Below are 20303 nucleotides of genomic sequence, written 5' to 3' on the forward strand. Positions count from 1 at the left end.
AGTAACATGTGTCACCTCTTAAAACTTTCCCTTTAAATTAATGTGTTGGTTAGGGGAGAAAACTACATAAAGGTAAGAGAGAATTCTAAAATACAGAATTTGAATATAGGTAATAAAATCTAAATCTTACAAGACTGATGGATACTTCACTGGGTCAGTGTGGGTGGCCTGATAGAGACACAGATAAGGGACAACTATGGGAGTTTAATCAGACTGGTTCTTGAAAGTATATATTTAAAATTCAGCTAAACTAGAATGATATGCAATAAAGAGTGCTAAGATTAATCCTTTAATTGTTTTTTTTTCTTGGTAATTCTTATCAAAACTGAGCCTGCTATTGCTATTTTTTTAACATGACATCAACAAAATGTAAATTAAGTTGAGTAATTTGCAAGTTTACAGTTAGGTAGCTTTCCATTCATATAAGAAAAATATTAGAAATAAACAACTGTCCTACTTTTTATATTCAGATTCTTTTTTTTTTTTTCTGGTTTGTATCTTAAAACAATTAGCATATTCAAGGATTAGATCTATGTGTTTGGACAAATGCTGTTGTATTATGTTATAAACAGAAGTGTTTATAGGGATTTGGTTAAATGAAGTAGCTAATGCACAAAAATAAGCCATTAAAATGGCTTAATACTCAATTCAAACCACTGATGACCACTATTTATGGATAAGAGTGTACCCTATTTTCTCACCAACACTTCTGCTTTCTATTTGACATCCATCCAAATTTCTGCTGTGTTAACATTTGCTCCTGGGAGGAGATGAAGGAAAAAAGGTCCATAAGGTTTCCATTGGCCCAGATAGCAGAAACATCTGCTGGATTCATGAGCAGCCTGCTGGCCCAAGTCAGCAGGGAGAGTTGATGCTTATCAACCCTGCCATATGAGTCGATATTTCCTGTGCCCTGGGGCTGCACAAGCTTAATCAAGAAAAAATAAGGGAGCATATTACATGTCAAAATTCCCTCATTAAATAAACATTATATATTTTTAAAGTAACTATCATGGCATTATAAATTATGAGTTTAGTACTAATGAAAATCAAATTGTAACAAATAGCAGATTTTATTGAATTTTATCATTCATTATTCAATTTTGAGTAATGATGGATTCTTTGCATTTAGAACTTTGCTTACAGAGATTTGATCCTTTAATGTGAAGAGCTGTTGTTCTTGGTGAGAAAAAGTTTGTCAAAAAATTATGTAGTGCATTTTTTTTTCGTAGTCATCTTTGTAGGTACCTTTAATTTAGCTGGTCAATTATATAAATGGTGAGATTTGGGATTATAGTCCTGAACATAAACTTAATGAATCATTACTAAATGTAATTATTGATTTTTAACCACGCACATTTGCCATTTCAGAAATACTTGTATTCAGAAGCGTAAACTTATTGCCATGTTGCTGCCAATACCTGATACACTTGCAATTTTGTTTTGTTTTGTTTTGTTTTGTTTTGTTTTGTTTTTACAAATGCTCTCTGAGTCTGTGGCTTATCCTATTCAGTGCCCTAAAGTTGGAAAATCTGTGCCTTCCAAGGATGTGTTAAAACTTTTGCAAAACACAGCAGTCAATGCATATCTAAATTTAAGCAATACGAGGTATCAGCTGTTACTAATAATATGCATCATGTAATATATATTTTATTTATATATTAAATATAGAGAAAAATACATATCTTATATTTATCTTTATATCTATATTTATCTATCTATCTAACACAGCATATATCTTTGGTTTCAGATCTGTCAAAGCATATAAAACTAGGAATTTGAAATGAGAATCAGTTGTTGCACAAATTTATATGTAGAATTCATGAACTATGGCAGTCTGTTTAGTTTCATTCTGGTCTGGAAAGGAAACAGGAACAAATAGGAATAGTTTTGAGCATGAATAATGTGACTACTCTGTTCTTATCGGACGAACATTTACCTCAGCAGATAGACTATGCAGAAATGATACTTTTTTGTTAATCTGGTATTCTGGTTAATTCTGGTATTTACTAGAGCAGTAGCACAATTCTTGGTTTCATGGATATGATAATATCCATGAGACACAACAGGCTATATCCAACAACAAATGGATCCAAAGGTCTAAGACAAGTGACCCAAAAAGGATGTTAAGAACTAGCAAAGCTTTGTGACTTCCTGAAATGCTTCTGAGTGTGCAGTTACTCCTTATCCAAAACTAGACTGCGTTGATTTAGGTACCACACCTCAGAGAAGCTTTTCTAGAGTCTATTCAGTTTCCTTCCTTCCTTCCTTCCTTCCTTCCTTCCTTCCTTCCTTCCTTCCTTCCTTTCTTTCTTTCTTTCTTTCTTTCTTTCTTTCTTTCTTTCTTTCTTTTTAGATTTTATTTATTTGTTTGAGAGACCATGAGAGAGAACACAAGCAGGAGGAGCAGCAGAGGGAGAGGAAGAAGCAGGCTCCCCACTGATCAGGGAGCCCAATGCTGGGCTTGATCCCAGAACCCCACCAGGATCATGACCTAAGCAGAAGCTGGACGCTTAACTCACTGAGCCACTCAGAGACCCCTGGAGTCTATTCAATTTTGATGACTTAGTAGGCATGCAGCCTTCACAAGATTATGTCACCAGTTCCCATTCTCTGGTACAAGGTCATTTAGTCAATCCTCATTTATTATTCAATAAATATTCCCAACTATGAAATGTAGGTGCATAGTCTAGTACACAGGACCTCCCCAGTTCTCATTTATTTGGATTCAATATACATCTGTGAACTCCTTGAACTGCAAGGATGTTTCAACCAAGAGCCAACTTTTTAGGCTTTCCCTGAAACTAAAGGAAAGACCAAGAACCAGCTGTTAACCCTTTCCTTCCAATATCGTAGTGAGGAATCACTGGTGTTGCTATCAATATTTTTTTTTCAGCTATCATTTTGCAACCATTTTTCCAGAACATGCATTCTTAAAATATAAGGAATCAGTTGAACTATTTTCAATTCCATCTCAACTTGTTTTATTGAAGTTTAATTTTAATAATTTCCATTTGAAACATTTCAATTCATTATAATTTTCTATTAACAGATTACAAATGTAGTAACCCCAAAAAGAGATATGAGAAGATGGCATTAATTCTTTTTCTGCCTTATCAGAAGTAGAATTCTTTGAGCTGAATTATCTGTACAAATCTATACAAAGTATCAAGTTTCATTTTAATATTTTCCCACAGCAGTCTCCACTTGCTCTCATAGGGCAGTGTTCCCCTAGATCTAATGTGGCACTACAAAGGACTTGAACATCAAAGCACGTAAACATGGACAAGATGGGTGAAATCAACATTAATGAAATCTTTGTGCATTTAGAAATGATCAAACAGTAAAAAACACATCCTATTAACCACTGTGTTATTACTTTTTTTTTTTTTTTTCAAAAGAGAACTTGTTCCTTAGGGAATAGTCCAAGTTGATTTATATGTTACCACATATTGATCAACACTTCATTATTCAGGTGGTATCATTTTGAACACGTTTCATGTGTTCAAAAATATATGCCCACTATGTCCACAGCAATATCATATACCATTTAAAGAATTAGAAGTAACATGAGTTTCTGCCTCTGCTATCAAGAATTTTCTACATGTCTCAGGTTCACATACTAATAGTTTCCTTGGGCATAAAAATGCTGTTATTAGAACAGAAAATACTCTTTTCTATTATATTAATCAAAGGAAAATTTGTTTTATAAAGTTTATAAAAGACACTCGTATACAGGAGAAAAATTCAAATATTTTATTGCCTCCATTGCAGTCCTTTGGGAACTCATTATTTATTTGAAAGCATGGTGTTGTTCTCCATTCAGGGAAATATATCTTTGAGAAAGTAAACTGTTTTAAAAATAATGTGTACAGCCGTAGAGAGTTTACCAGCAATACTTTCCTGTCTCCCAGATACTACTACAGCTTTTAAAACAAGCAATAAAACAGAAATTCTCCATTGTTAATCACAAGGCACTTCCCAAAGCATTGACATTTCAGAGTGGACATAAGGAATAAATTGTCTCTCAGAGAGTCAGGGGGATATGGGTCTATGGATAACAATTCTGTTTTGGTACAAACTCAAGTCAGTAAAAGTCATTTAACAGATTATTTACAGTGTAAGATTAAAAAAAAAAAGATTAGTTACCTTTACAGATTATCCAGTAATTTAATGAATTCTTTGATATTTTCTCAATAAGGTTCTTGATTATAAATACCATTTTTACAGTGATTCATTTCTAAGATTAAAAATCCTTGATTTAAGAATAATGATTTATTACCAGAAAAAACAGTGTCTTCTAGGGGTGTATATTGAGTCTTTTTCCTCAGTGTCTTACCACTGCATGTTAGAATAAGTGTAAGCTCCTTACTAAGACATAAAAAGCCCAGCATTTTTATGTATTTATATTTTACCCGACTTTGACATTCTTTCTTACCTAGTGTTGGACCATAAGTCTGTTGTTTTTCATGCACCAGACTCAGTGGTTTTTGTTTTGTCTTGTTCTCAGTTCTTCACTAGTCAACCTCTTTCCTGCCTCTTGCTTAGGATCTGTTATATCAGGTAACTTACTTTCTGAATATTGACCACCCCTCTCCAACATTTTGTCCTCTGGCAATTTTTAAATGGCTGGACTTTCTCCTCATTTAGGTTTCAGCTGAAATTTCACCACCTTCTTAGCCAGGCTTTCCTGTATAAATTTCTGTTTTCTTGTTTTACTGCTTATATCTAGGCTATAAGTTCTAAAGATAAAACATTACAACATTTCTAGCCTGTTCATAGTTTTATCTCTAGCTTCTACTATTTTAAGCACATTCTTGGCACAAAGAATGTATTTGTTGAATAAATTAATGTCATGAAGTATATTTTATAGGCAAAATCTGTTATGAAGGTGAAGATAATTTTTCAGAAACCCTTAACATTATATACATTTATGTGTATAGTTCATATGCCTAATGTGAACTGATTGCATATTATTGGACGTCATGTTTGATATCATTTTTTTTCTTTTTTTAAAGATTTATTTATTTATTTATTTGACAGAGAGAGAGAAAGATCACAAGTAGGCAGAGAAGCAGGCAAAGGGGTAGGGGGAAGCAAGCCCCCTGCTGAGCAGAGAGCCTGATATGGGGCTCAATCCCAGGACCCTGGGATCATGACCTAAGCTGAAGGCAGAGGCTTAACGCATTGAGCCACCCAGATGCCCCATATTTTTTCTGTGATATATCTTGTATCTATGATATCTCAAAATTTCATATTACGTCCCTTAATCCAAAGAGTTATAATTCAAATAGAATCTCTGTTGCTCTTTTACATGAACATCTCTATTCAATGTTCCAATGCAATTATTTAAAATTTCTGCAGAGAATAAGATATGAACAGAACATTAATCTATAGGCAACTTGGCTAATAGTCAATACCATTTTATGCTTGCTGAGTATGCAAGTATGTTGCACCAAAAGAAAGATGTTATCGAAATATATCTCCTACAACTAAGCGAAATCACTAATTCACAACAATATATTAGGCAACAATTAAATTGATTGTATATATTTTTTTCATTTGGAATCAGGGAATGCTAGCATAAAAACCAGACTGAAGTCCTAATTGTCTTCTCACTTATACCTTTTCTTACTATGTTTACCTTATTTTGCTAGCTGTATTTTGTATTTTTTAGGCAATTGTATATTTAAAGTTGGGATTTAATAATGCTTTCTCTATTTTTCTTACATTTTTTCATTTAATTTGCTCCTGGCAATGTTATTAGACTTTTAAATTTTCCTTGAGGTTATTAAATATTCTAAAATGTATCATAATTCAACTTTATTTGTTACTTTAAGTATATGGACATTCTAAGACCTACAGGGTGACAAGGAAATTATAGGTATCATTTCCCCTTTCTTCCATGTCATCCTTGTGCAGGGCCATGCTAATCTTCTCTGTATCATTCCAGTTTTAGTATATGTGCTGCTGAAGTGAGCACTTTTCTCCCTCTTTTGTCTCAGGTTGAAGTTTTCCCCAGGATCTTCAATTTTAAATAGTTATGTCCCACGCATTGTGGGTTTTTTGTTTTTGGGGTTTTTTTTTGTTGGTTTTTTTTTTGTTTTTTTTTTTGCTTTCAGAAGATTGATTATTGTACAGTCAGCACTATATTCCTCACCCTGTCTTCAGAAGAGTCCTACCATCTGTGTGTTCCTTTCCAGAATATTTCCTCCAGGTTGACATCTCAATTTAGAATTTAGTTACGTGATTGAACTTCACTGTGAACCAGACTGTGATTGTGGTCATAAATTTCTTTTTTCTGGAAGGCTGCCTCTCAGATGTTCATCAGTTACCAAGTAAAGCTAGTCAGTTCTATCTAGGTCTTGCGCATTCATCCTGAAAGCAGTATTCTAAAAAGATAAAATGAATTTAGACACGCATGATAATTACATGTTAGCATTTTTTGAAGTTATAAAAGTAATTTTAAAATTCTCTTATTTTTTCATAATGCTTTGTGAGAGATGTAGTTTCCTTTTCATTTTAAAATTATTTCCTTTGCTTTTCATTTTTCCACGTTGCAATACTTAAAGATCTGTATGAGTAGGAAAAGAAACAACTTTATGAATATGAATGTGAACAATTCATCAAGTTAATTTTCTTCTTGAAAAACTATACATGCTCGGGGCGCCTGGGTGGCTCAGTGGGTTAAGCCGCTGCCTTCGGCTCAGGTCATGATCTCAGAGTCCTGGGATCGAGTCCCGCATCGGGCTCTCTGCTCAGCAGGGAGAGCAGGGAGCCTGCTTCCTTCTCTCTCTCTCTGCCTGCCTCTCAGTGTACTTGTAATTTCTCTCTGTCAAATAAATAAATAAAATCTTAAAAAAAAAAAAACTATACATGCTCATTCAATAAATTGTAATTAGAATTTTTGAAAGATTCAAAACATTTAAGGGAATAAATTAAATATAGATAAATTAATGAAAACAAATATATTTTAATGTTTTTATTTCAAAAATCTATTTCAGCTTCAAAGCTTGATATATTTACATTTAGTCTGAATCCGTGACCCTTTAATAGCTTTTTGTTTATTATGCATTTTCACAGAATAGTAGGCAGAAAAACAAACAAAGAATGAAAAGAACTGGTTTTGTACAAATATATATTTTTAAAATATTGAGCATTCTTTTAAAAATCAGATAATGTTTTAAAACATACTGAGGCAATACAAGCACTAGGCAAGAACATAAAGCTGTCATAGAACAGCATTTCCTAGGATTTTATAAATACTCTCTAAAACTTAGAATTTTATAAATTAAAGAAAATATGATATGGCCGAGTAATATAAAATTAATGGATGAAATTGGAGAAATCTACTTTAGGTAGAAAGAAAAACTGCTGGGGAACATCGATAATAGAGAAGGCTGAGGTATACAATCTCACAAAAACATTTTTGAAACGTAGGGGAAGGGGCTGATGTTTCATTTCACCTACATTACAAATTTCTTCAGGCCAGCCCTGATCCTGAAATCAAGAACTAACTCTAATTATAAATCTTACTTAGACACAGCAAATGGTAACTACTTTTGGTATGATGTTGCATAGTTAACTGGGTCACCTACTCACAGTCACTGTGTAGGTTAATTGGAAACAACCCAATGGTAATCCCATTGGTTTCCTGGTCTGCTTGAGTGTCCAGGAAAACCTATTACACATTCTGGAAAAGGGAAAGAGAGGTGAAATTTCTGCAGGAGAATTATGATTCTCTGGGTCAGGAGCTGTGGGAGCCACTGTAAATCTGAAAGAGCCTTTTGTCATGGATCAGAAGCCAGCAAAGGCCCTGGGCCAAGCTTTGAGTACACAGAGCTTCTGCTCCAGGAGTTGGGAGCAGAATGGGTCCCTCACAATGGCCATAGCGAACACCAGGATCTGGTCTACGGGATTGTAACTGCTGAAGCTGCCAGTCTGGCACTGCTATGCTCTGATATCAGGAGGAGAAAGCCCTTCCAACCTTCCTGGCCTTCCAAGACCCACTGCCCGCCAGCTTTGTTTCTTCCCTGCCTTGGTCTGGCAGTTGCAATGGAACACAGGTCTCCAACGTGCTTCCTGTCTCTATGGAAACTGGCAGGCAGCACCAGACTGATGGCCATGCTCCATAGTGGCTGGGCAGAGGGGCGGCACAGAAGGTGGATACCAGGTGTTATACTCTATAAGACAAGCTGAATCCTGAAAGGATAGAGTCAAAGAAAAACAAATTATATGTGGTCACCTAGGAAAATGGAATACTTAAAGTTGTTTAGACAAACCTAAAAGCTGAAATGAAATCATGAGAAAATGGCTAGAGAATTCTGTATTTTAAAGAACAGAGGGACATTCCAAAAGTGGGAACATTTTGCACTTAGTTTATCAGTCTTAATTTTTCCTCCAATTTCCTTTCTCACATGATAGAGCACTTATTGCTCTTCTCTTGAGAATTTTAAGCTTGTGTTAATAGCATTTGTGATTTTCAATCCAATAGGCTTTAGTATGCAATGTGTGTTTCAGTACACACAACTACTGAGCCACAACTTTCACATTAGAAGGTTATTTGTTTAGACTGCCTTTGGTAATTTAGTGGAAGTAATAGCATGCTATGTGTGCATTTAGATATATTTTTAGACTCTAAGCAACAAGAATGATCTTGAACTTTCTAAGATTCAGGTTCTTTGTATAAATCCCAAACCTGTTGATGGAACAGATGAAAGGGAGGGGGGAGGAAGGGAGACACAAAGCTAAGGGAAGACCTAGAGAATAGTAAGCTTCCTTTGTATTTCACTGAGAAATGAATGCCTATTTCTGTCATTTCTTATATTTAAGGACCTGTGTATCTACTGATCCATTTAGCACCTGTGTTTTTCATGACCAAAATATGAAAACCTTAATGAGGCCAGTATTTTGCATTTAAAATGGGGTTCTTGAGAGGACAAAAAAAATTTAAAAACAAATCAAAGCATTACTTATGCCACTTGATTCAGATACCAGTACCTCTATTGAATTAAACAATTCTGTAGACTTAGTTGACAGTTTTCTCTAAGCATAAATATATTCCCAAAGGAAGAATCAAAATATGTGGTATTGTTTATCTCATGGGAAGTTTATTCTTTCTCATGGAACAATCACATCTTCAATTCTTTCACACCTTGCTTTTATTTGTTCCCTTCACTGTTGTTAAATCCAGTTCTTCCTCTGAGAAAGTTGTGCTCATTTTCAGGAAGAAAAATAATGAAGGTCCTCAGTTCCTGTTAAATAGCCCACAAAAGTTGATCATTTACCCAAAAAAACCACTGACTGTAACTCACTCCCTCTCAGATGTGCAAAGACTCACCCTCTGCCTGTCTGTCTAGATATATCTCAGGTGATTACTGCCCTTAGTTAGTAAGCACTTATGCACAGCATGCACGGATCCACTGTTGCGCCCCACATTTAATCTTTAGTGCAGGAAGAGAGATGGAGAAAACCATCGCCTTCACTCATCGTTCATTCAGGAGATAGCAAGGCTTGAATGATGCCATTTTTGGAAGCAGAGCCATGTTTTGGGATCAGTGTGCAAACATGCATTTTTGCCTGTCTGCTCTCTTTCAACAATACTGCTGGCTTCAAAGATCTCTCTCCACTGCTTTGTTTATTGCTCCTCTACAGTGATGGCACATCACAGCTTGTCAGCAAGGTCGAGATAGCCATGATCTTAGAATTTGCTTCTTTATGTGCTGCGTGACAATGTGTTGGGTTCTTGGTGGTTAGTCAGTGAAAGCATGCTTGAAATGTGGGAAGCAAGGACAGCTCTTAACTAACTGAGGTCAACAGGAGTCAAGACTCTGTTCACTTGAGTTTGAATTTGGTAATTCCTGATCCAGACAAGAAACGGTTTGAACCATTTTTTCCCTAAGCATATGAGAAATAGAAACATTAAAGGAATAATGGCAGCTTCTCTGTCTGCTATTTAAAGACAGGGTCAGGAAAGCCATCTTTGCAGACTATTGAATAATTGCTCTTCATTAAAGTGTCTTTCACAGCAATAAATTAGCAAATGGTTTCCATATAACTACTGCAACTAGCCTAAATGGGTTTCAGTCCCTGATGCTAGTTAGAAATAAACTTGACAGTCTAAGAAAACTACCAGTTTAGCAGAGTAGAGGCGGGGGAAAAGAAGATAATTTAGAGGACTTTTATTGGAAGAATGATGAGTGGGAGGGGGAAAAGGACTCTTGGAAAACGATTTGAGGATAAAGGGGGAAAGGGACTGAAGAAGGCTCCAAATATGAAGAGAAGAACTTCAAAAATGGAGTTTTATTGCATTGGAAAGAGCTCATTGGTTTTCAGGAAAAAAACAAAAAACAAACAAAAAAACCCTTTATTTATGCTAAATATGTAGGTAAGAGCCCCAAGAAGACACATTAAAGGTGATTTTCCAGTGGTGTGCTATATAAATGATTAACAACTGCCTCTGTGGGAGGAAAAAAAAAAAAAAAGACGCTGATGAGCTGTTTGCCAATCTCTATAGTGAAAAGACTCTCACTGAGGTCCATTTGAAGCTCATGTCATTAAGCATGAAGTGAGAAAAGTTACATTCGGTTGACTCTCGTGAGCTAGTATGAGCCCGCTCTAGCACATCACAGCTTTTACTTGAATTTCAAATGTTCCTTCACTTATTAAAAATAGATGTAAAAGGTTGAAATGCATCTTTGAAATGTTTAACTCCAAACTCTATGCTTATTTTATAACAGTTACTCAGTCAGAATTAAGTTCACTTTCTTTCCCAAGCAGTTTTTTTTTTTTTTTTTTTTTTTTTTTTGGTTAAGTATGTGAGGTCTGAAGACAGGGTGGGAAGGTTCCAAATCTGGCTGCTGCACTTTCCAGCTGTGTGACTGTGGGCACATTATTTAAACTCTCTTTGCATCAGTTCCCGCATTTTCAAGGTAGAAAGGGTAACAAGATTGGCATGAAAAGTAAATCACTTATAAAAGAAATGCACTTAGAATAGTGCCTAGAATATTGTGAACGCTCAGGTAAGTTTAGCTGTATTTTTCATATATTTACCATTGGCTTAGTGATTGTGGAAGATGGGGTGACAGAGGAAGAGTACTATGAAAACTGGGGTGCCTAGATGGCTCAGTCAGTTGACCAGCCGACCCTTGGTTTCCACTCAGGTCATGATCTTAGGGTTGTGAGATCGAGTTTCTCATCAGGCTCCATGCAGGAAGTCTGCAGGAGATTCTCTCCCTCACTCTCTCCCTCTGTGCCCCCCTGCCATTCTGTCTCTCTCTCACTCTCTTTCTCTCTCAAAATAAATAAATAAATCTTTAAAATGAATGTTGATCCAAAAGAAATTGGACCAGGAATGGAAAGTAAAATATTTTCCATCTCAGAGCCCTGTCTACGTAAGAGAGATTAGGTAGGGGTTATTTACTCAATATTCAAGGAAAGTTTTTGTCTCGTATGCTTGTCCCCTTCTGGAGCATAAATTTGACACAGTTGGTTTTTTTATGTCCCATTTTGGGTTCTGACAATGGTATTGGATATGTCTGTTCTAGATTACATCTGTTGTATCTTATGTATACTCCTCATGATTTTCAATCAGATCTTCAAAAAAAAAAAAAAGGTCTTAAGATAATATACCAACAAGGATTTTATGATTTTAAGTTTCCATATTTTTTTCCTTAGTAAGGAATGTCTCTCCTTGTGCCCCTCTGTTTTGACAATGATCAAATGTAGCAGACTTGAGTTACTATGGTCCTTCTACTGTCACGAGTTCCCCTATCATGCCAGCCACTGCTCTAAGGAGATGCTTTCCTTCTGGACAGTGAGCACCACTGGAAGCTTCAGTTCACAATACAGAATGTTAAGCAATGAAACTGATTCAAAGATAAGTTTTATTTCCTTACATTTGAGCATACACTTGTTTGACAAGGATTAACTCCTCTGAAATCCAGGATGGGGCTGAGCTTAGCTGGAGGAAGGATCCTTTTAAAGTATGATATGACCAATGCATTTCAGAAATCCTTATAGATGGGGGGAATAAAGAAAGAGTTATATACCACAAACAGACTGCCTTCTCCCCTGCCTTTATATCCTCTTGCAAATTCTCCCAACTCTGTAGTCTTCTTATAAACTTCCTCTGTGCATCTTTCAGATGATGTTGATTCATATAAGGCAAAGCATGTGGTAGGTCCCCCAAAATATTTGTTTAATGAATGCCCTAAAAATGAATCCTCAATTTTGGTAACATACTGATTCTGCTAATTGAGAAAATTAGTAACTTCTTCAGAAAGACTCTCTAAAATTGAATTAAATGACAACCTTGAGCCAGAAAGAGTTAAAAGAGAAAAGTGGCAGTTAATCTGATGCTCTCTCCAGGTTATAACTAGAAGTAAAAGGCAATTCAAAGCTTGAGAAGAAGTTTGACTGTCTACAAAACTGGCTTTTGAATTGATTTTGGAAACCACATATCCTAAGGGTATTTAAGATTAGTAGATTCTCCACATGAGTTTGCTCTCTATGGGGAAAAACTAAATTATTTGACTGCAGGGATTTTAGGCTGCAAGTCCCAGGGAACTGAAGTCATAACTCTTTAAAGTCAGAATCCACGTGGGGACAAGATGGAGGGAAGTTGTCCTAATCTGCTACCTAAAAGGACAAGGAATAGGTATGCAAGTGTGTATAGAGTAACCCACATGCAGAAGACCCTAGCAAATACCACTTTCTTTCTTCTCTAGGCCAGTAAGGAAAGATTAAAATACTTGTCAAAAGGAAGTTCTGAATAGGATAGGCTATGTGAGGGCAGTTGATATTGACATTCTCTCTGATTTGATTTTAATGCTACAACTGAAATTTATGAGGACGTATTTCAGCTAGGTATGCGACTGAAAATTTCACTGTTAAAACACTTACTCATTTATATTTTTTACTGTTATCTAATTCAAACTTTAGCAAATAGTAATCAAGTTACTATGACCCTGCAGCCTTTGTGGAAAAATAAGAATAAAATGTTGAACTTTCAGAACAAACCCCAAATGGTTCATTGACTTTGTTTCACCATGGAAAAATCACTTAACCTCCCAGTGTCAGTTTACCCATCTGTGAAATGAGAAGGATAATATTTTCTTATGGGGATGTTTTCAAAATTATTTTGCAACTGTAGTGGATGAAATTGTTGCAAGCATCACTGCTCTTTTTCCACTTCTTTAAAGAAGCAGACAATATTATTTATGTACCAGTTGATAGTCAAATTGTCACCCGGGATGCACTGTGTATTCTTATTAGCAGTTGTGTGCTTTTTATTACTTAAAGAATCCCTCCTCCTTCCCACTGTCAAGTTTATTGTGACATCAAAGCTCGGGAATCTGAGCAAAATATCTCGAAATCATTCTGAGCTTCATATTTATGAACTGTTAATCTGATATCCCTGGTAATTATTTCTTCTTTCTGTTTTAGCTCATGTTTTCTCTTACATGGTTTTTCGCCTCACCTCACTTCACAAGATTGATAGTTTTCCACGTTTCCCTGCTAGAGGTCACCTCTGAGCTGAAGGCAAAACACATCCCACTCTGGCTCCTGTTGACTTTTAAGTCAACTATCAAAGAATTTACTCCAGACATCTCCTAACCTCAATTTAAAAACTCCACCCTAAAGACTACAGGGAGATATCCTGGGGAGTTGCCATAGTGACTCTAAGAGGTTGGCATTGAGAAGACAAAGCTACTGATATCAGATTTTATAGTTGATAGGCTTAATTATATAACATGGTCATGAACCTCCGTGCTTGTGTCATTTAGATCTGGAAAGAAATTTTCCCCTTCAGGCTCTTGTGTCTCTTACAGTGCCAATCAACAGGCTTCTTGGTAATAAGATCCTTTATGCCAATAGCTCCCGCATAACCTCAAGTGGTGCTTGTGGTAATGACAGGATCATTACAAAACTAAAGAAGAAAAGGGAAATATATTTCATGGGTGTGATTAAGTCATCATAATGTTCTTGCATATGTAAATTATCCTTGACTTAATGAACTACCTTGCTCACATAATAGTATTTTAACCTGGCTCTGGAAAGTCATTTTTTACCTCTGTTGATGATTGTTACCAGACTTGGCAGAGCTTATCTCCAGATCATCTTGCTGAAGTGAAATTTATGTATTATGTTTCCATGTGCATGAATTTTGTTTTAACCACTAGAAGTGTTCTTATTAAGTAAAGTTATTATATGAATTATTTTAATAAAGTACTATGGTACTTAGGAAGACGGAATACTTGATTATATTCTAATGATATCCAATTTGACAAGGGTCATTTAAAATATGTGTTTTTATCTTGATTATGAAAGAAATATATATTCGTTGGGGAAAATCAGGAAAGTAGAAAAAGGAACAAAGGAGAATATTATCTCTATCTCCTAGGTTAATCTTTTGAAGATTTTGGTAGATAGTCTACAAGATGAACACTCTTTGAAAAATACTTACATTGTTTTCTCGTGTTTCTAAAAACAGCTACATCTACAAGAAGCTCTGGTAAAATAAGATTCTTTTTTTAAATTTCTTTTATCAGAAATTGAAACTACAGTTCTAGTATCCATATTTCATAAACTATTCAGGATTATAAAAGCTACCAGGGAAGTATTTTATGTGGTATCTTCTGCCGCTTTAGGGAGTTCAATTCAGCCAAAATTATTCCAGTGCCTTGTTTTCAAAGATGATGAGATCCATCCTATATAATTAATGCAAGGCCAAAGGAAATTAATGATAATCATGTTACTATTTGAATATAAATCTTCATGTGTGCCTAGAAGGCAAAGAAGTTTTTCTGGAACACATAAGGGAGTATGAAGGAGTCTTAATGGTATGCAAAACTGTTGTCCCTGATTAAGAATTTTCAATTATTCTTTCTGTCTTTTTGTAATATATAGTTTTGTTGTTGTGTGGTTGGTTGAATGTTTTTGTTTTGTTTTGTTTTGTTTTTTTGAGTGAAAAGTTAAGTCCAGTGCAGCTCTTGGGAAGTTAATCATTTTATAACTTTCATTTAATCAACATTTTCTTTAATCCCTTTTTAGGCAGCCAAGGGCAGTTTCCACTAACACAGAATGTAACGGTTGTTGAAGGTGGAACTGCGATTTTGACCTGCAGGGTTGATCAAAATGATAACACCTCCCTCCAGTGGTCAAATCCAGCTCAACAGACTCTGTACTTTGATGACAAGAAAGGTGAATACATTTTCTTTTAAATGTTTTAATCATATTCTGAAATATCCTAATTATAATGAATTTATTTTTCTGAGATGATTCAAATTATTCGTTTTGATTACCAAACTGCTGCTGCTTGTATTTAAACATGTTAAATATTAAATACTTTAGTTTGCAAGTCATAAACACTAAAGATAACCTATGTCAACTTTTTAATAAAATAAACAGCTTCAATTCTGTTTCAAAAATCATTTTATGCTTTCTCTTAACCATTATCTTCTCTCTAGATATCATATTCCTTCATTCTTATAATTGCCTTGTGTGTAGATTAACTATTTTTCCTCACTCCAGGTAATATACATATATATTTTTTATTAACCCTAGCTTAATATATTTAGAAGATGCTCTATGATTTTGGAAAGTTTTGTGATTTTATTCTTATGAATGGGCTTGAAAGTAAGAATTGTAGAAATGATACCCATAATAAGTTTAAGTAAGTCCATGTTTCAAAATAAAGAACTGAAATGAAAAAGGTGTGTTTACTTCAAGTCGAGTTAGACTTCCTTAATTAACTGGACTCCTAATTGGATGATAGATTTTGATTAAAGCTTTTTTAGGGAAGTAATGAAATTCATAAAATTCATTCAAGCAAACACCTGAAAGTATACATTGAATTTCTAAGACTTTATCCATTATTGTAAACATTGGGAGGAAAAGGGAGTTCATGAACCATAATAAAAATATGGAGCTGTTGCTATAGATAAATTTACATCATATAGAATATAACTATTTATACATTGGCTGTTTAACATGGTCTCAATATCTGGATTTCTTATGAATCTGTATAGGTAACAGCAAGATAATTTGAAAGCAGTTTCATTTTAATGGTTGAAGAATAGTTGTATTAGTCCAATAAATCTGTGTATTTGCCCTAAAATAGGAATTCACTGTATTATTTTTACCTTGCTGTAGTTTTCCCTCTTTGATATACTCTAGATTTAAAATGACTTGTTTATTTATTTAAAATTTTATTTTTTTAAATTTTTTTTAAATATGTAATGAAGGATTGATTAAAAATTTATTGACTCAACAAATAATTTTTAATGTTTCCTTCATCAAAGGTGTTAGAGATGGTGAACAAACAGATAAAATCCCTGCCCTTAGAGGACATACAGTCTAATAAGGGACAGAAGATAAACCCATGATTAACTATATTTTAGAGTACATTGGTAGGGGACAAGTGTTTTCTCTCTCAATAGATAAATAGATGCATAGATAGTTGATAAATACTTACAAAAAGAGAGGGAGAGAGAGAGGGAGGGAGGGAAGGAGAGAGAGAAATTTTAAGAAACTGGCTCAAGTGATTGTGGACGCTAGCACGTCTGAAATAGGCAAGGCAGGCCAGCTGACTAGAGACGCAGGGAAAAATCAGTATTGCAGCTCCAGTCTGAAGGCAATCTGAGACAAAATCCCTCTTCCAGGGATCTCAAATGTTTTCCCTTAATGCTTCAACTGATTGAACAAGGGCACAGCAGGATAATCCGCTTCACTCAAAGTGTACTGACTCAAATTAATCTCATCTAAATATACCTTCCCAGCAGCATCCAGACTGACATATGACCAAATATTGGGGTACTGTGGCCTAATTAATTGGTGGGCATATAAAGTTAAGCATCACAGAGGGTCAGGCTAGCATTTCTATAGGCCTGCATTACTTAGAAAGAGCTTTTATTTATTGTTTTATTTTGCCATTTGATTCCTGGCAGGAATCACCAATGGCCGCATTGTCATAGAAGCATATAAGAGGATGGGGTTAAATGTCCCACAGTAATGTGAGATTTTAAAGTTAGTATGGGGATTTAAACCTTGTGACTCAAATATTGGCCAGACTTAAAGCCAAAGTGGTGACTCCATAATTATGTCTCGATTAGAATATTGTGTAATCACTTAGGTTTAATGTGGACTTTTAGTCACAGAGATTTTTTCTTTTCTTTTTTTTTTTTTTTTTTTTTGGTACATGAAGAATATTTTAAAGAATCTGAAAATGAATTTTGAAATGTTTATCTGCTAAACACTCACTATAGTAGTATTAATGTAATTTTAATCCCTATTAGTATTGTTGGTTATGTAATGCTTCTTTTTAATCCCATTTAGAAAATTTTAAAGATATTTTGTGAGACTATAAAATATATCTTTCCAGTTTTAAAAAATATGAGTAATATCTATCTTTATTTATTTATATTTAATTATTTAGATTATCTTTATATCTTTATTTATATTTAATGTGATACTTTAAAGTTTTTTTTTAAAAGAAAGGATATTCAAGAATAAAAATTTGATTTTATGAATTAATGAATTACTTTATAATTTTATAAATATAACCCCCATAAACTAACCTGTATTTCAGGTGTATGAATAGGGATGAAAGTTATACAAGTAAAAATGAAGCTTTGAAGATTACCTTTGATTCACTAGTAAAATCCTAGTAAAAAATTTCCCTAGTAAAAAAATATATCTAAGTTTTATCATGCTAATATTCTGTAAAGCTTATATTTTGACTTTAAGTTTACTAGTGCTTTTGGGGTAATGAAGGCACATCTCTTAAAATTTAAAAAAAAAAAAATGTACTAATGTTTACTTCTCTTTGCTCCTTTATGGTGTTTGGAGGAGTTTGTTGTTTTTTGAACCAAGTGATCTCTGTTTCTTTCTAAAGAATGAAGTCATATTGGGGCACCTCAGAGACTTAGTCCTTTGAGTTTCCTATTATTGGTTTTGGCTCAGGTCATGATCACAGCCTCTGCAGGGAGTCTGCTTGAGTTTCTGTCTTTCTCTCTTCATCTGTCTGCCCCCAGTCCCCTCTCACTCTCATGCTCTAAAATAAATTTTTTTTGTTGTTTTTTAAAAAATAAAATCCCATTAGTTAAAAAAAAATACATAAGAGTCACACACAGAGATTTAAAAACCTCTTTTTGCTTTTAGTATTAATTGATTACAGTATTTGCACATAAATATTTAAATGTGTATGCCCAAACACAAGGTGACATCAATTTTAAGGAAATTTCTCCCTTTCCCAGTGATGCAAAGCAAGAGAAAATGTTTTGGGGACAAAATCATTTAGAGATGCTCATGGAACAACTAAATATATAGTTATGATATTTAATTCCTTGATTTGAGTGTATTTGTGTATTTAAACTAATACAAAAACATATATTCACTTAGAGATACTGCTTTTCCATCCTAGCATTTAATGAAATAAAATTACTTAGCCGTACTTTTTCAAAGTGTGGGATATTATCAATGAGAAATTTGTTCCAGGTAACAACTATGAATTTTTATGACAGCAGAACAATTTTTTTGTTGTTCATTCATCCTGCAGGAGTGTAATAATGATCTGTGCTATGCAACAACTGATTGTACTGCTTTTCAAGCAGATCTTTGAGACTCATGTTTACAGTGACATCTACAATTGTGAGGTCAAATCCTCAGGCACAAAACCAAAATCTATACAAAATGCCTTTGCCTTCTCTTTCCGTGATTCCGTAAGTTATCCTTTATAGAACATCTAAAACCAGAATTGATTCAGGGCATTTCAAGCTAATGCATCTTAGGATCCTGTTGAAAAAAAAAAAAAAAAAAAGTAACTTGTAATACAAGATTTAAAAAGACTTGGAAATAAGGCAGCCCCTCTTTTCTGAGGGATAATTATGGTGGGAAAAATCCATCATGTCATGTTTAGGATATTTAGGAACATATTCATCTTACTGTTATAAAATAGCAAAATACCTAATCATATGAATCACTACAGTATGCACTTACTTTATTTCGTTTTTTAACCAGTTGTTAAAACGGCTTAGAATTACATTGAAAAAAGACTGTGTGTGTGTGTGTGTGTGTGTGTGTGTGTGTACTATAGCCAATTTCTGGTTTTGATATTAGACTGCTTGTAACTCTAACTCTATTATGGTTTTAATAGTCTTTTGCAACAGGGGCTCCTGAGTGGCACAGTGGGTTAAAAGTGCGACTCTTGATTTCTGTTCAGGCCATGATCTCAGGGTTGTGGGATCCAGGCCCAAGCCAGGCAGGCAGTCTGCCTGAGATTCTCTTTCTCCATCTGCCCCTCCCCCCTCAAATAAATGAATAAATTGTTTAAAAAAATAGTTTGTTGCAACAGAATAACTAGAAGTTTTTACTTAGAAAACAAAACAAAACAAAAAAACCTTTCATGAATGGCAATCGAATATGTCTATTACTTCACCAGTCAGTCATTGGTTCAGTTCTTATGGGATGTCCTAGTGGAAGGGATCCTTGACAGTGATATCCATCAAATGCAAGTGTCTGAAAATGAAAGCGTTTTTTTGAAGATGCCACAGTACAGTTTCCCCCCTCCCCCACGGTCTTTTTGTCTGCCTTTACTAGCCTCACATCCATCCTAGGCTTAACACGAGCAAACAAATATGCCATATGGTGCCAGAGCCTAAGTGCGGAAGCTAAGTGTGAGTTAGCATGACTAGAGTAACACACACTTGCTGTGCAAGTGACAACCACTCAGGAGAACAATAGAGAAAACGAGTGATTGTCTGTATCACTGATTGTGCCAGCTTCTACAGGTGGCTGCTACCTTTAAATAAAGGTTCCGTCCTTAATTCTGTTCTTACTTCTGCCTCACATTGTGTTACCTCTTATTTGTGGGAGCTTTCAGAACAATCTTTCAAGGGTATACACTATTACAGTGTTTTAATTGTGTCTCAAATGATTTTAAAATGCAGCTGAGGTTGAAAAGCTTTGGGTTAAGCAAGTCAATTTTCACAAGAGTTCTGTATAACTAAATTTAGGTTTTTGTACTGACATCAGTTGTCGAGAAGGAAGGGAGAAAAGGAAGCAGAGCCAATGGCTCAGAAGAATGGGACAGGTGCTTCTCATCAACATTGCCACTGCCAATCTGAGTTTCAAGCCAGATTCTGAGAAGGCTTTCATACTACCTGAGTCCTTCCTGCCTGTGAAAAAAGAATTCAGAATGGTGGCCCATTGATCCAGCTGGAATTGGAGAAACCTTTCCTGTTTACTTTCGATTATTCACTAAAGAAAAGCATGCTGTGAGTGGGCAGTTGGTGATCAGCTGA

General features: G+C 34.9%; 1 protein-coding gene across 5 annotated transcripts in view; it reads left to right on the top strand.

Annotated features, from left to right (window-relative positions):
* Window positions 1–20303, top strand: part of CADM2 (cell adhesion molecule 2) — a 1080612-nt gene that overhangs the window by 809099 nt on the left and 251210 nt on the right. For all 5 annotated transcript variants that reach the window (XM_082738271.1, XM_082738272.1, XM_082738275.1 and 2 more), the window contains one exon: window positions 15055–15204. In XM_082738271.1, the coding sequence (XP_082594397.1) occupies window positions 15055–15204 (150 nt within the window). The remainder of the gene's footprint in view (window positions 1–15054; window positions 15205–20303) is intronic.

The sequence above is a fragment of the Mustela nivalis genome (genome assembly GCF_964662115.1).
Source record: "Mustela nivalis genome assembly, chromosome: 1".
Lineage (NCBI taxonomy): Eukaryota > Metazoa > Chordata > Mammalia > Carnivora > Mustelidae > Mustela > Mustela nivalis.